The sequence below is a fragment of the Amaranthus tricolor genome, chromosome 14, assembly GCF_026212465.1.
Source record: "Amaranthus tricolor cultivar Red isolate AtriRed21 chromosome 14, ASM2621246v1, whole genome shotgun sequence".
NCBI lineage: Eukaryota > Viridiplantae > Streptophyta > Magnoliopsida > Caryophyllales > Amaranthaceae > Amaranthus > Amaranthus tricolor.
In genome coordinates, this window is record NC_080060.1 from 1701076 (window position 1) to 1718194 (window position 17119).

General features: G+C 34.0%; 1 protein-coding gene across 1 annotated transcript; it reads left to right on the top strand.

Moving 5' to 3' along the window:
• Positions 1-1547: 1547 nt before the first annotated feature.
• Positions 1548-15804, top strand: LOC130799580 (succinate-semialdehyde dehydrogenase, mitochondrial). The gene is made up of 20 exons (XM_057662721.1): positions 1548-1919; positions 2707-2820; positions 3237-3336; positions 4614-4662; positions 5919-6006; positions 6277-6387; positions 8068-8130; positions 8286-8396; positions 9230-9295; positions 9379-9456; positions 9534-9611; positions 11072-11138; positions 11637-11722; positions 11984-12016; positions 12111-12143; positions 12285-12385; positions 14295-14380; positions 14569-14675; positions 14750-14827; positions 15423-15804. The coding sequence occupies exons 1-20, from the start codon at positions 1815-1817 to the stop codon at positions 15456-15458; spliced, it is 1590 nt and encodes a 529-aa protein (XP_057518704.1). The 5' UTR covers positions 1548-1814; the 3' UTR covers positions 15459-15804.
• Positions 15805-17119: the final 1315 nt, after the last annotated feature.

Below are 17119 nucleotides of genomic sequence, written 5' to 3' on the forward strand. Positions count from 1 at the left end.
ATGGATTATAGGACTTGACAACGAGCCAACAATAAAAAGTCGAGTTTACTTCAGGGTCGGCCAACTAAAAGTCGATCGGCTTTAATGTAGTTATATGTTTCATATTTGCTCTATTTTAAACTCAAGTTAACATGTGTAATTGGGGTACAATCTATAAATACTTTTGTTTTATTAAAAGCTTATCTATTCACATATATATATTATAAACTTTTATTTTTACTCGGTTATAATCCTTATAACCTTTAGCCCTAAATACTAGAGTATATATATTTACCTCTTTGGAAACTCCATTTGAGCTCTTTTATCATTCTTTTTTAGAAAAATTGTCCGAAATAATCCGACATTTTGACAATCTGCTATGAATAACCTCTAGTATTGATTTTTTTTAGATAATTCGACCTTTATTTAAATATTGCTGCTAGCACTCCCAACAAATTGGTAACCGGCTACTAAGGTCATTCCCAAACATTTAATATCTTTTTTCCTTATACTTAGTTTAAGCAAGATTCTCTCACCAAATCACACCTAATTACCCCAAATTTGTTACTTTATCAACATTACATTTCATCTTCAGCTTCTAATCAATCTAATCTTCCAAAATTATTTTCTTTTGCAATTACATCACCTTTCCACTTAAAAAAAGTTTCAAGTGGAATCCTTCAATTGACATCCCACAAATCCAAAAATTAAGTGGTTAATGTGAGGAAGAAAATTTTAAAAATAAACAGAAAAAATTATATGAAATTCATATGTAATTATTTACAGGCTATTTGGAACATAAATAAAACTTTCTCCAAGTCAAATACCCCTCTTTGCCGCTTGCAATTTCTCAACAAATCCATGCTCACATTTCACAAAAATGGTTCGAATTTGACCCATTATTGTATGTTGAAGAGCAATGAGAGTTTATTTTTTCCAAAATAAAGTAAAGATTTAAAGTATTAAAAGTGAGAAAAAAAAATTCACTCTTATTTTTTAGGTAAAAAATGTAAAAATGTTGTTATGAGGGAGAAGAAGACATAAGTATAAGATGGAAGCAGGGTGATGCAACAGCTAATGACTTGTAGTAGCCGATTTCAAATTTGTTGGGGATGCTAGCAGCAATACTCAAACAAAGGTCGTATTATTTGAAAATAATCAATACTATTGGTTATTTTACAACATATTGTCAAAAGGTCGAATTATACCGGACAATTTTTCCTTCTTTTTTTCGTCTTTTAATAAACACACCAATTAGACTAAGAGAGGTAGTAATCCACATTTTGTGATACCTCGATAACTCTTGGTGTTGATCGATTATATTGATTTTAAATTTCTTGCATTAAATCCTGTATTTATGGTTTTGTACTTTAACCTCAATTAAGGGCTTTTTATTTTTTAATGAAATTTATAAAAAATGTAAAATTGCGTTGCATTTAAAATGAAAAATTATATAAATTGAATTTACATTAAATGGTTAAGTTTGATGAATCGAAAAAAATCATAACTATTTATTTTAAAGAAAAGAGCAAAATAGAAATTCTACAATGAATTACGAAAAATGTGTACTTCAATTATCACAACACCCCTTTAATTTATCAGTAGCCGTTCTTTCTTTCTTAAAAATCAATGTGCAACTAAATAATCTTATGAGTCATAATCCATGTAATACATATTAACCTGGCACATACATAAACAATTTATTTTGAAATGTGTTGAATTTATTTTAAAATTGTAATATTTAGAAAATTTGCTACAAATTTGTCCTTAATTTAGTAAAAGAAATCAGTTACACTGAATTGGTGTAGATTCATCGATCCATTGTAAAATTGGCAATGATGAGAAGATTGTTATCATCGACCATAGCTGCTTCCCCCACCATCAGCTTGATTTGCCGCTCATCCCATATACACCGTTCTTCTGCTATTTTCTGTCGCCAGGCAATTTCCTTCTCTCGATTACTTACCCTCAATTTTTGGTTGATTTTTGTTCATCAGTTTGATCTCAAAATGGGTGTTTCTAGCTTTTGTTTGATATAATTTGATGGATTTGTATGTATGTTGTTTTTATTTGATTGTCAATGCCTCAAATTCAATGGTATACAAGCTTAGTTAAACCAGTTTATTTCTTGGTTTTTAATACAAATGGGGTTGTTGAATTTTTGATGGAGATTTTGTAATTAATAATCTTTTGTAGGATTGAAATCCTAATTTCTGCTGTTTAGTGGTAATGATTATGAATTACATTGTATTTTAGTTGGTTTTATAATATGGTATCAGTCGCCAAAGTGTTTCAATCTGATAAGCGACACCCCTCGGTGGAATATTAAGCCCTTCTATGAGAAGGGTCTGTGGCGCATGTATACTTCTAAAAGTGCTCTCGTGAGAGGGACATGATAGAATATATAGCATGCTATGGGCTTCAATCATTAGATAAGGTTTTGGTTGAGTTGTTTCCATAACAGAACTATCATTGATTAAGACATAGATGTTATTGGATTCATGCAAGGGAAATTTGTAATGCTCTATTTTCCCATGATCATTGATATGAAGTATCACTTGTTGAATTCTTTTATGCTATTGTTATGGCTTTATCATGGAATTGTTGGTGAATGTTATGCTTTGATGCTGCAATATTTTGACTTATTTCATTAATGCTCATATATACATGCAGTTTCTATAAGCATTTTATGTTTGAATTCTAATATGATGTTTGATGTTTATTCAGATGAGTAGTACTGCTGAAGATGTTGCAATGAGACTTAAAAGTTCGGGACTGTTACGAAGTCAAGGTCTAATTGCTGGGAAATGGATTGAAGCTTATGATAAGAAGGTTATAGAGGTATGATTCTCTTGTGGTTTTTCTGTAAGTGGATGAAGTGATGGGCAGCAAATAGATGGGTTCATTAGATGTGTAAGGGTTTTTCTTGTAGGAAAGGAATGTATGGACAGGTTAAAGGGTAAAAACTTTGGTGTTCTTTCCTTCCAAATTCCTCCAATTCGGGAGGAAAGGAAAGTGAAGATTTCTTAGCATTGTTTTCCTCATACTTTTCATTTCTATGAAATTCAACCTTCTTTCTACCGGCATGGGAAGATATGTTTTCCTTCCACTTCTGTTTTCTTCTATCCAAATAATTGTTTCTGAACATTGTTAAGGAATTAGTTTTCATTAGTCTTTTCTTATATTTGAACTTGCATATTTGACTGGCCGCTTTATGAACTTTGCATATATGTAAAATTTGTTCTACGTGATGACAGGTAACCAATCCTGCTACTGGTAATGTCGTATCAACAGTTCCGTGTATGGGTGCAAAGGAGACAAATGATGCAATTTCTGCAGCTTATGAAACATTCAGCAGTATGTCTTTTGATTCTTGTTAATTTTTTTTTTTAAATTCTTAAAAATACTCTATATTTACAGATGTCATCTTTAGCATCAAGCTGCTGCTATTTTTGATATTAACTGTAGCTCTGATATTTTGTTTTGATTATTAATCAGAGATTGGAAGATATTGGTAATTGGAATCATGGTTTATTCTGCTGTGAGAGTTAGTGTAGAAAGTGGTGCTAGACTTCTCTTCTAAGTTCTGAGTTTTAGATGATGTTTAGTTGATAAATCATTCTTTTTTTCGGTTTTTGGAATTTCTTTTTGATGCCAGCTTATTAGGAAGCTGTGGTTCATGAAGTAGTCTTGTGAATAGCTCATTTCTAGAGATTCGGAAAAATGATATATAATTTTCTGTATGGTTGAATGATAGTGGACTAGTGGTGTCAACTTTTCTGTTTCAACCGATTCTTTCAAAGAAAATGTTATTGTTACTTAAATGTTTTAGTTAAAGGAATTGGGGAATGGGAAATTCTTATGGAGAATTTTGGTTTTGCTGGTGAGAGTTGAAGAAGAATCAGTAAATATGTCCCTGAGAGTTGAAGACTTCTTTTGTCCTAAAGTCCTCTTTTGCGGCATATATATTTATTTTGTATTGAATGTGTTTGTTTCAACTAGAAATGCTAAATAAGTTCTGATAAAGTTGAAGGTGATTTTTGAAGTAGAATCAACGTTTCTGAACAGATATTGAAACTTTTCGGAAAAAAAACTGGTGATTGTTATAATTTTATTCTAGATAAGATTAGCTAGGGGATTTTTTGATGAAATGATGGGATCCACCCAAAAAAGTAGGGGTGCAAGAAGGCTTTGGCATAGTTGTAGTAACGATTTTTGCCATGGAGACGTAGAGAATCATCTACGACCATGTAAATTCAAATCATTCTGGTTAGTTGCATCATGTGTAAATGTAATTGCTCAAACTGTTTAATTGAGACTAGGCATGTCAAGTCTGGATGTCAACTATAGTGATATTTTCACATCTCTTGAACTTACTCCGTGTGCTTTATATAGTGTGGGGGGAAAATAGGATTTATATAGCATTTACAATGGATATACAGTTTTTTTGTTGTGGGCTTGTTTGTTAGTTCACTTGTGAATCTTGTATGTATCTTGGCTCACAATTTCTGGGCTTGACTGTTGGTTTAGCTGTCAATTGTCATAATTTTTTTTTGACTCTGTCGGAGTGTTTGTTGATGGAATGTCCTTATTTCTTTCCTCTTTGTTTTTCCCTTTGTGCTTTTCTTTTATAGCATGGAGCAAAACTACAGCAGCTGAAAGGAGCAAATGCCTTCGGAAATGGTACCAAAATTGTCTGTCTTTTTAATTTTAATATACTTTGATCAATGTTTTATAAGTTTTATAACTTTGAGGGATCTAATTTGTAATTTTTAATGCAAATTTAGGCAAAATGCTTTATAAGTTCGAGGGATCTAATTTGTTTAGAATTGGAAATTAATTTTTTCACAAATTCATTCAAAAAACTTGAAGTAGTACTTTTTAAATTTCGGAAACTAAATTTACCTCCTTGCAAAATATTTTAAAATCTATTGGAAGATAAATGCTTAAATAAAAAGACAAAACAATAGTCATATTAGTTGCACGCTTAAATCATATTTATTTCAATGCTCAAGAGCTAATTTTATTATGAAACTTATTCAAATAAACTTTTGGACTATTTATTAAGATGCAATATCTGCAAATTTTTTTGTCATAAAAACCACAATGGATTGCAAATAGCCATTGCAGATTCAATTCTAGATGTCATTATCAATCAAAAAATGGATCCAGTTTTCGTCAAGAACTAGAATGTAGTGACCTAGGAAATGAATCGTGTATTATACACCTGAAGTGTCCTAAGCCCTTGGCAAACCACCTGATTTTCTGCTGCTTTGCTAAGTTACGTGCTTTTTGAGGAAGAAGAGTAGAGAGAATAATGTGAGAGTGTGGGTGTGGGCTCCAGCATTAGCAAACGTGATTGCGCAATACGTCTGGATCTGAGAGTCAAAAATTGAAAAACGGACTATGAAATTGGGTTAAAGACATTATTCTTGTCTCAAATATTGTCAATTGTTTATACTTAAGTTAGGGGACCTCAGCCGTTTTTTGGTTGTATTCATTTCTGTTGAATTTTGCTTCAGGAATACAAGCATCCATTTGTATTTTCTCTATGAAACTTTGTCAGGATGGTAGACGAGGCGCTTTTTGCTGTATACATATAAATAAAATGCTATTGCATAAACAATTACTAGTTTACATCGTTCTAAAGGTTGTTTTTACACACAGCAATGCTTCCTTATTATTTGTAGCTTGTCACTTTTTAACAACGCTACGAAATTAATCTCTTATATTACTACTATACTGCTGCAAATTGGACTGCTTCATAGCCTAATCCCTGAAGTTGAAGATTTTGTGACATTAATTCGTCCCGACAAGCTAGTTGCTGTTTTTTGCTCAAAACCTTGTTAATATGGAACAGGACTTAGCTTTCTTTCCTTGCATGAAGCAGTTTTATAAAATGTGTCATTGTTCATTCTATTGAAAGAATTTTTGTTCAGGTATGATTTACTGATTGCCCACAAGGAGGAACTTGGACAACTTATTACGTTAGAGCAAGGGAAACCTTTAAAGGAAGCAATTGGAGAGGTAACATTTAATGAACGAAATCAACTTTAGTGAGACCCAATTTTATGGAGGTGTATCCAACTGACAACTTTTATGGAGTAGATTCACACTTTGGCTGATTTTGGCCCTTAATTATGCTTATTTATTAATTTTCTAAGGACTTTAGTTGGTATTTACAGTCATGTTGCGGAAGACATAATTTGCTGTTTAAGCCCTTTTTGCGCTTTTTCCCTATGTAGATGGATTGCTTCCATTGTTTTGTTGTAGACAAAGGTAAACATCTCATTGCAGGTTGCTTATGGGGCTTCCTTTGTTGAATACTTCTCTGAGGAGGCAAAACGGATGTATGGTGATATCATTCCTGCTCCATTATCTGATCGGCGGTTGCTTGTTCTGAAACAGGTGTGTCCATGAAGTCACTCATGTGCTATTTTTAATCATCAAATAACAAACTTGTGCTGTGGCTTCTCCATTTTCTGTTAGTAAAAAATTCTTTCAGAAATTAGGAACATAATTGAAAGGAGAGGCTATAAACCTCACTCAAGGATCACTAAATTAAGGTTTAAGTGTGTGTTTGTGTTGTGTCAAGTATAGGAATCAAATAATGCAATACAATGTGATGAATGGGAATAATAAGTAAATAATCAAGACAAAGATTTAAGGTGGTTCACCAATCTTGGGCTACATCCACCATTTAGCCTAGGATTTATATTATTGTGTTTAAAGGAGAAAATACAAACTTGAAGGAATTACAATGGAGTATTAGTGTAAGGGAAGAGAGGAGCTAAAATGGGAGTAAATACACAAGCAAGAAGGTAGCTTATAATGTGAGACTTTGGTGCACAATATGAGGTCCTAAGTCTCATGTATATATAGCCAATAATTCAACTGAATTGGGATAAGAGAGATCAGCAGCAGCTTCCAGTGGCCTCGAAAAATAGCAGCTGGCCTTCGCTCGACCTAGTGCTCGGGTGAGCAACCAGTCGAGCAGCTGGTCAGAACGTGCCAGCTTGCTGCTGTCCCTTTCCTTTCCTCTTCTATGCTTACTTCGGTCTCCCATGCTCATGCACATTAATCCTTGGACTAAATTTTGCACTCTAATTCTTCACATGTCAAAGATACTCTTCCATAGTATCATATACTCTTTGATTCCCATACTACCAAATCACAAACATGTGATATTTTGTCCTCTTCTAACCTTAACACTAAATAGGATGATTAATTATCTTAATCATGTTTTGATTACTTGGTAACACAAGTCACCAATAATCTTAACAATAATAAACTATGTAATGTTATATATTGATTTACATAAGTATAGAACGGAACATAGTTTAGTCTAATATATTTTCTTAAGATGAAGATAGCTTGTTGTTACCTTCCCTTTTTTCTACTCTCCTAACTCTAGCTATGTTATGGAGTCAAAGGTCTATGAGGATATTTTTTCTCTTTATGATATGATTTTTTTTGGAGTCCAAGGTAGATAGGCCAAGGGAAGAGAAAGGCTAGAGGAAATGGCATCGAGAGTCGACCTCTTGTGGGAAAGTGGTACATGCTCCAACTGAGACATTGCCGATTCTCCCCTTTATAATATGATTAGTCAGATCAAAACAATTGAGAACCATCTCGATTTAGCGGTTTAGCCTCTTCTGCGCTATTAGAGGCAGATACATGTATTTTATGGAGCAAGCTATTTCCATGCTTGTGATCACCATCAAGCATGAAATGGTCATACGTAATTACAAGTGCCAGATTGTTTTCAGATTAAAAGATTGTTTTTGTTGGTAGAAATAGGATTTTTATCTGGTAGTTTTTTATGGTGCTGCTTTATCTCACTGAATGTTGCAGTATTCTTTCTTCTCCCTTTATCTTTTTAAAATTCCCAAATAAAAAGTCTCACTACATGAGGAAGTCATCTCACTAGTAGTCTAGTAGGCCTTTTTGCAATTAATGGTTCAAATTTGGGATATAGAATGAAAATTTCAATGCTTGAAGGACTAAAATGTTTGAATTGTGCTGTTGTAATGTTAATATTCATGTATGTCATTTTTTGTTGATGTCTTGTCTTTTTCTTATCCGCAGCCAGTTGGTGTTGTTGGAGTCATTACTCCTTGGAATTTCCCGCTGGCAATGATTACCAGAAAGGTCTGAGTTTTTTCTTTCATGAATGATTATCTCCTAACAATTTATAAGAAACAGAGGGGTAGCCATATCGAAGCAACTGATCTTTGATCAACTTGTGCATATCTCATAGTAGATTTATCTCCATTAAGATAACATTTCTATCCTAACTGTATCAGGTTGGCCCTGCTCTTGCAAGTGGTTGTACTGTAGTGATTAAACCATCGGAACTTACCCCATTGACAGCTCTGGCTACAGCTGAGCTTTCAATCCAAGCTGGAATTCCTCCGGTAGGTGGTAATTCTTTTCATTGAAAATTATAAAAATTAAAATGGTAAAATTAGAATCAAAAAAGAAAATTATTGTAAATCATCATATGAGCATCATTCCAATGTTGTGCTTACTACTTAGAACTTACTAAGTTTTCACTTCATGCGAGGCCTCCTTTTCAGTCCCAGGCGTCTCAGCACATTGCTCTATATGATAATCCAATGTGGACTGCGTAGTTTTGAATTCGGACTTCAGACTCTAGACTCTTGTGATTTCTGCTTTACAGTCCGCAGATCTATCAGCCTTGCCAATTTTCTCCCATACTAACACAATTGAACTATAATATTAATTTATGACTTTATACTAATTGTTCTAGCTAAAATAAGATTAAAACCGCTCTTAACAAGATATGATTTGATCGTAGGTCAATTTTCTCTAAACAGGGTCGAAACTGGTTGTTAAACTCTAAAATCAATTCACTCAACTTTCAAATTTAGACTTGTTTGATTTAGGAATTAGGTCACAAAATCCCAAACTAAAGGGTACTGTTAGGCCTAGGAAATTTACCTTTCACTTCTCTACAACAAGTCTAAATTCTTTAGAGTTTTTGACCTAGTCCCTAAAACTAAACAAGCCTAAATTCTTGAGAGTTTGTGACTGCAATATAAGCCGCATCAGCTGCTATATACCATTCACATTAACCTCGAAAGTGGTTCAGTGACCATTATTATAGGACCTCATCCGAGATTTTGCTCAGTGATATAATCTTCTTTTTTAGTGTGGAATGCTTTCTCTGAAGTTATTATTTCACTATGTTGTTCACTTTTGTGAAATTGTTGATCATATATTTCAGGGTGTAGTGAATGTAGTCATGGGGAATGCTTCAGAAATAGGGAATTCTTTACTTGCCAGTACGCAGGTTAGAATTTGAAATAAAGATATTTATGTTACTATCATCCCAATTGTAATTCATATTGTAAAAAATGACCATAAATTTGTCAGGTGAGAAAAATTACTTTCACAGGTTCTACTGCTGTGGGAAAGAAATTAATGGCTGGTGCTGCCAATACTGTTAAAAGGGTATGCTTAAGCTCTAAGATTTGTATGAATTGTGGTGTGTATAACCTACTCCTGATTGCCTAATCTATTTATGCTAGGTGTCCCTGGAACTTGGTGGCAATGCACCTTGCATAGTATTTGATGATGCGGACTTGGATGTGGCAGTGAAAGGATCTGTAAGACTAAATTATTTATTGCACTTGTTTTTTTGAATATTCCGGATATCAGACATTATACTCAACCCTTTGAAAACGTATTTCAGTTGAAGTTGAACCTGGCTAAGAGTATTCTAAGCTTTATTGTACATTAGTTTTGACTCTATAGGGGTGGATGGTTTGGCATCTTAAAACAATTACGTCTCTTAATTACCCTTGATAAACTTTGGTATTTGCGGGAGGGCGTCCTTTAATAGCTCGAAAATAGTGACACAATGCAGACCTTGTGCTGGGTAAGAGTGATCTACACGTTTTGTGCTTCGGGAATCGGGAGTGGTGGGACGGGCACTATATATTATTGCTGTCTTATCTGATGGCTCTTCGAAGTACTGATTTCTTTTTTGATGCCCCTAAGTAATTAGGTTTTACTGATTTCTTTTTTGATGCCCTCTTTCTTAAGGTGATGGTATTAGGAGGAAATGTCATTGGAAATTTTGTTAGTTCGGGTTCTCTTGCTTTGTTGTGAAGCACAAAAATGATCTCAACCTTGTGTTTCAGTATCCTGATACGTTTCCATTTTATAGTACCTAGTTTTGCAAATGGAAAAGCCAGGCTGGCAAGAAGAATACTTCTCAATGTTCTGGAATGTGTGTGGCTGTCATCCATGCATTTCCTTTCCGGGGACATAAAAGGACTGAAGGGGAAGACAAAATACTAGATTGAAGTACCCCTCCTTATTTCCTATCACTCTTCTTGTCCCTCTTTCAGTGATTGTTTCTCTTTTTGCAGTTGCAATTTTTCTTCACTGCATCTTTGAATTTTTTCCGGGAATTTATTGGGCAGAGAGGTTAGTGTTGGCAGCGGGGAAGCTCTCAGTTATAGCTTTTAGATGAAGACTTCTAATAGTTTTCCTTATGTCAACTTAAGACTCAAGGACATGCAGATCATCAGATCTTAAGAATAGTGCAACATATAGTAGCATCACTATCTGAACACACATTGTACATGTTTTGAGCTTACTACGATTATGACCGTTATCTTAATCACGACTGCGTCCGAGATTATGGACTCATTGCATGAATTTTATAGAGTATGACCTTGCATTGACTTTTAGGAATAAGATTTAGAAAGAAAAAAGTAGTAAGCAAGAGAAAGCTTTGCATGCATCAGCAAATAATCTATCAAAAGGATAGGGCTCCACTATAGCAAATCCAAAAATTGAGAAAATGTTTCTATGTTACAATTTGTATGGGGATTCATGGTTAAAAAAGAAAATTTGTAGCTGTAAAAAGACTGTCGTTTAGTTGGTTTTTCTGGGATAATGTCGTTTGTAGATGCTTATCTATAGTATTTTTCTTTAGGAAATTTTCCTGGCATTGTATACCTTTTAAAGATTGCAGAGCTTTATGCTTTAACTTTAAGCCTCTCTTGTTTTATGTGGTTTTGGTGGTATTGATGAAAGTTTTGGTTATCATTTGCAGCTTGCGTCCAAGTTCCGTAATAGTGGACAAACATGTGTTTGTGTGAATAGAATCCTGGTTCAAGAAGGTAAGACGGGAGTTATTTAAATTCTTGATCTCTATTTTCTGGTCTTGCTTGAATCTTGCGGCTTGTTGTTGGTTCATGTAAGTGGAACTTCAACATTTAAATAAGTTAAACGTAAAAAGAATATATTAGCTCAATATTTTTGTGGAATTTATGCACACTTGAGACCAATAGAGCAGGTTTTAAAGGACTTGTCCATTATTTGTATCATAATTGTTTGAACTGCAAGATTTTAGAGTATGATATTGATCGCTTGATTGAAAAAGAAGTATGTGAAAGAAGGAAATGAGTAAGAGACTCGTCAAAGCCATTGATTAAAAAATCATAATGGCTTTAGTTAAGTTATAATCATTTACCACGTATTTTACACATTCTTTAGACTATCCATGTTTACTAAGATGTATTAAAATACCTCCTCAAATAATCCAACAGATACTAAGCTCTCGTAGTAATGTACTGCATACATGCTGAACTCTGGACAAATATTTTAACTTATGGCAGGTATATATGAAAAATTTGCAAGCGCTTTTTCAAAAGCTGTCGAGAAACTTCAAGTTGGGGATGGTTTTGTTGATGGTGTTGTCCAGGTGATGACTCATTTATATAACTGATTTAATACATTGTCTTTGTTCGTGAAGTTCTTAAAACATTAGTGGTTCTTGTCTTCTTGATACACTTGTTTGTCATATATGGTGCACATTAGGAAGTTAGATTCAATTGATTAAGATTTTGAACTTGTCAAATCCGATTTTGTCGACAAGTGTTCTTTGAATATTGATGGCTAGGTCTTACATTAGGAAGTTAATTTCAGTTGATTAGCATAGTTAAAAAGTGCCTGAATGTTGCAGGGACCCCTTATTAATGAAGCTGCTGTTCAGAAGGTATTTCTGATAAAGCTTAGAAATTGTTATTGGATCCTCAGAAGAGATTAAACAGACACTTATCCTTCTTTATTGTTTGTAATTTGGGCTGCAGGTTGAGTCCTTTGTTGAAGATGCAATCTCAAAGGTAACTATTTCATTTTGTTGTATAAGCTAGGCATAATTTGTCTTTCCTGCTTGATTTTTACCCATATGCTCAACAGCATAAAAGTGTTTCCCTTTCCTTGGGAAATTAATGTAAATATTCCTTTTATATTTCTCTTCTCAGGGTGCAAAAATATTGCTTGGTGGTAGAAGACATAATCTTGGAATGACTTTCTATGAACCTACCGTCATGACAGATGTCAAGAGTGATATGCTACTCTCGAGGTACATACTGAATCTATGTGGCTTTTTGTTCCCATTGAAGGTTGATATTATGGCATACCTTCTACATCCTTAACTTGGGTGTTTTTCTTGATTATATCATTCCGCTCATTGGCGCATATTCACTCTGTCTCTATACCCTTTTCTAGTTGTAGTATTAATTTGTAGTTGGAGATCAAGACGAACTCAAGTGGATAGAAGAAATGAGTGGATAAGATGATTGGGCTGAATAAGTTTGTGGATGAAATTAAAAGGAGAGTAGGACCATTGCCAAAAAAGGAAATAGTATAAAGTAAGTGGGATAAACTTAAATAGAAATAGGTGCAATTTTGTAAGGACCAAGGGAGTAGTAATTAGTATTTTCTTCCTGTTTACCGTCTACATGTTTTACTTGGATCGGAAGGGAAACAAAATAGGGAATTGGAAAATGTCATTAGCTTGTCCTTGTTTGTGGAATCAACTAATAAGTTAATTAATTATTCATTAAGAGTACCATGTATAGTACAATTATAATAGCTATGGGCATATTATTGCATAATAATAGTAGTTCAACAAAAAAAAGGCAATCATACGCTCAAAACTCCCCATATGTGAATTTTTTTCCCAAAAATTCACACTGTGCCGGCCGCGATTCACATTACTCTGTCATTTTTTTTCCATGATTGAACCCTGAATAAACAGCATTGATATGTCTCCTGCAAACAAAGGCCCATGTAGGGATGGCAATGGGTATTGGACCCGACGTAGAGCCGTAGATCCGTATCCGTTTTCACGGATCTGGGTCCTAAATCAGATCCGGGTTGTATTCGGATCTGTTTATATTTCACGGATCCGGATCCGGATCTTAGAAAAATACCCGGACCCGTGGATATGGAGGACCCGTTTTATTTTTTATATATTAAATATATATTCTTGCTGACTGTACATAGTTTGGATTATAATTATAATTTGAATGTGAATATGCTAATCCCCATTCCCTACTGACTCACTAATAAGTCGCGCACTCACTCACTGTACACTACTCCTAATAGCCCAGTACCCCACGATCAAAAAATTGCACACTTCACTCACTGTACACTACTCCTAATACCCCAGTACCCCAGTACCCAAGCACACTACTATTATCCAACTTTAATGTGTTCGTTGGATATTTTCAAGACAATTTTAAGTTGTATAATGTTTTTTTTGGTGATCGATTGTGAAATTATATATATTATTATCATTAGTCTATGAATATAGATTTATGGAAATCTCAACACGATCAAAAAATACAAAAAAACAAAAACAAGTCAAACCCGTTTTGGACCCGGATCCGGTACTGGATCTGCAATATCCACGGATCCAAATATGGGTCTTACAAAACTAGACACACGGATCCGGGTCCACCTGGACTCGGTTCAGATCCAACGCGTTGCCATCCCTAGGCCCATGGTTTGTTCAATCAATGGTGGTTTTGGAAGAGCTTTTCATAACTTCAAGGAGAACACAAGATAAAGATATTCAGAGTTTGGAATGGCCTGTCTTTTCAAATAATATCCCTTGTTTTCATATGTAGTACCAAACGCCTCGCATGTCTGGGTCTGTATGAGTTGTGATACAGCTCGGATACAGACACGGAATACGGGGCTGACTTGAGAAACGCATAGCATATGTATCCTTTTTTTCTCTCGAAGAACAAACAAGTGTATATATATTAAAAACGACACTTGTCTCAAACTCTGTTGAGCAAACCCAGATCTACATGTCTTCTTCCCCATCTCTATTGCTAGTTCTATGAATTAGGGAGTTGTTTCTTTTTATAGATTTCTGAAATACTTGGACATTGGAATTCGAAATGGAAATAGATAATGTAATGTGTAGTCTGTGTTATGACATTCTAATGCTCATATTAAAGCGGTTTTATATCTTGCAGAGAAGAGATTTTTGGGCCTGTTGCTCCACTTCTTCCCTTCAAAACGGAGGAAGAAGCTATCCGTATGGCAAATGATACTAATGCAGGTTCGTGCTTTTATTATTATTATCTTCTAGCTTAGGTTAAATTTTGTCAGTTTATTGTCTAGTCTGGAACTCTGGAGCTTTCCTTGGCACGAGTGATATAAAACATTCAATTACGTCTCTTGATTTTTTGGGTTTCTCATAATGTCGGAAATCCATCAATGGTATAAGCGTTTTTTTAAAAATTGCAGGACTAGCAGCATATATATTCACATCAAATGTTCAACGTTCGTGGCGTGTCAGTGAGGTTCTTGAATATGGGATTGTTGGTGTCAATGAAGGATTGGTTTCCACAGAGGTTTGTGCACATCTTCAATGTATATCAAAGAAATGAGCTTGTATATTATTCTAAAACTATTTAATATGAATTAGGTGGCTCCATTCGGAGGATTCAAGGAGTCTGGTATTGGGCGAGAGGGTTCAAAATACGGCATGGATGAATACGTTGAAGTAAGTCATGTAGTTTAGCTTTCTCGTACAAACTAAATTGTTTGAAAGATTTCTTTACATTGTGATCAAAAAGATATCTCAGCATGTCAAACTTACTCGAATCATCAATGTGAAATTCAGATGATGTTTGCTAGCAATTATCAGAAACAACCTCTTTGTTTATACAAGGGTAAGGTTGCATACAACCAGCCCACAAACCCCATCAAGGTGGATGCATGGGTGGGAGACTGTTATGCATCGTTTGATTGTTGGTATTAAATTGTAGTTACAAGAATGAGTTCTAGTGTTGATTTGATATAATGTGCTATGTCATCGTCATGGTAATGAAAACATTATTTTCAAACATGTTTTAGCCCTTTGAAAATTTTCGAATACTCCCTAATACCACATTTTCAAGTGGTAATGGATGGGAATAAATTTTCAAAAAGATACAAAAAAAATGATTAGAGTTGGACAAGTATGATCATAAACCTCGTATGCTAAGGCTTCATTATCTTCTGAAAGCGGGCATTCTGGGGCATCCTATATCACACACTGATTACATATCGCAAAACTCGTGTTATAATTGACCCTGTTTCGATGGTTAAATTTGTAGGTTAAATACGTTTGCTTGGGGAATATGAACGGTTAATAAAACCCAAAACATATGCTGGAATGATTGGCTGTAGAAACACACTCTTGTATTCGGGATCAATCAGCGTTTCAGTTGAGTTCATGGCTTCTCGTGCTAACATTTTTGGTTGGCGTTTGAATTTTACACATGCAAACATGCTATTTAGTTTCTAGTTATGTAAAATAATGAGGATCAGGTTAATAAGGAGGAACTATTATGCATTTTAATGTTCTATTTTCAATCTGGCATCCTAAACTAGGAAGAATGTGGACTTTTTTTTAGGACTTTCTTTTTTTTTTTTTTTGTTTAGAACTCTCTTCATTGCCTACCTAATATTTCAATAAAGTGATTTGATTATCAAGCATTCTTTCCGTCTTTATTTTGCTTCACTTTTTATTTTGTGATGTTTATTTATTCTGCATATATGAATTAGCAACAGAGCCATATTTTAATTCGGTATCTCATTTGCCAAGTCATATATATCTCCTTATCGAATTCATGTGTTTTTTTCTTTGTCTTTTTCCTATTTATTTTCACATTTTTTTTCAAAAAAAAAATGGCTAATATGCTATCCTACTTTTATTGATTGTCTTGTTATATAATGTTAAAAGAACAAATATAAGTGGGAATCTAGAAATTTGATACTCTATTAAAAATAAGTAAATAAGTAATTTAAATAAAATATAGATTTAGATATTAGAAGTACCAAATAATGGATACCTTACATTGCAATCAATGGAAATGAAACCCCTATAGCTAAGATAAGAGAGTCATTTAACTAATTAGTTTAAAATTGTTATTTTTCTAGATATAGTCTACGTAGGATCAAATCAAAGATTAAATTTTTAAGAAAATTTTGATGTCAAATCTTTACTAACATAAGCAATTCAGTCATTAATGTCTTAGGAGTAATGATTATACCTTTATTAATTAATTAGACTGCTAAATAATGTTATTAGCTTACTATTGACACTCCGACAAATGCTATAAGCTATAAATTTCCATATTAATAATTTAATACTACAACACTAGACCTGATCATGGGCGGCCCGACCCAACCCGGCCCGAAAAAGTGAGGGTTTGGGTACCAAATTATGGCCCGATAGGTGGGTTTGGGCAGAAAATAAGTGGTCCGAATTTTTTTGAGACGGGTTTGGGATTGGTGTTTTGCCCGCGGGCTGGCCCGGCCCGACCTGAAAAGTCATGGGTGTTGGCACTTGCATTAACATTTTTGATATCATTTAATATTGTTCTAGGTCCGTCCCAATTGAAATAATTGCTTGACATAATTAAATTTTATTCTCATTAATTTTCTTTGGTGCTATTTATATTATGAAAAAATTGCCTTTGTTAGATTGCTTAACGATTGGCGTAATAATTTCAAATAATCAGGTCTATACAACACAGACTTATACTACCCATTTTTTCTTTTTATGAAAGAGTCGTGTATTCATATTTAACCTTTTATTATATAACACGTGTACATGGAGATCGTCTCATACAAAAATTATATGTTTTTGTGAGAGACAGTCTTTTTAAGAGACAATCTCTATTGGGCCAACACATTATATATTTTTTAAAATAATGTAAGTAGTTATTAATAGAATTTTTGAAATAGATAAGTAAAATTATCAAAAAAAAAAAGCATACATTAAGCTATGTTTCAACTTATTTCAAAA

Coding starts and splice junctions, on each gene's coding strand:
- LOC130799580 (XM_057662721.1), top strand. CDS start 1,815: ATGATGAGAAGATTGTTATCATCGACCATAGCTGCTTCCCCCACCATC. Junction 9,296..9,378: donor CTTTACTTGCCAGTACGCAG/GTTAGAATTTGA, acceptor TAAATTTGTCAG/GTGAGAAAAATTACTTTCAC. Junction 11,723..11,983: donor TTGTTGATGGTGTTGTCCAG/GTGATGACTCAT, acceptor TGAATGTTGCAG/GGACCCCTTATTAATGAAGC.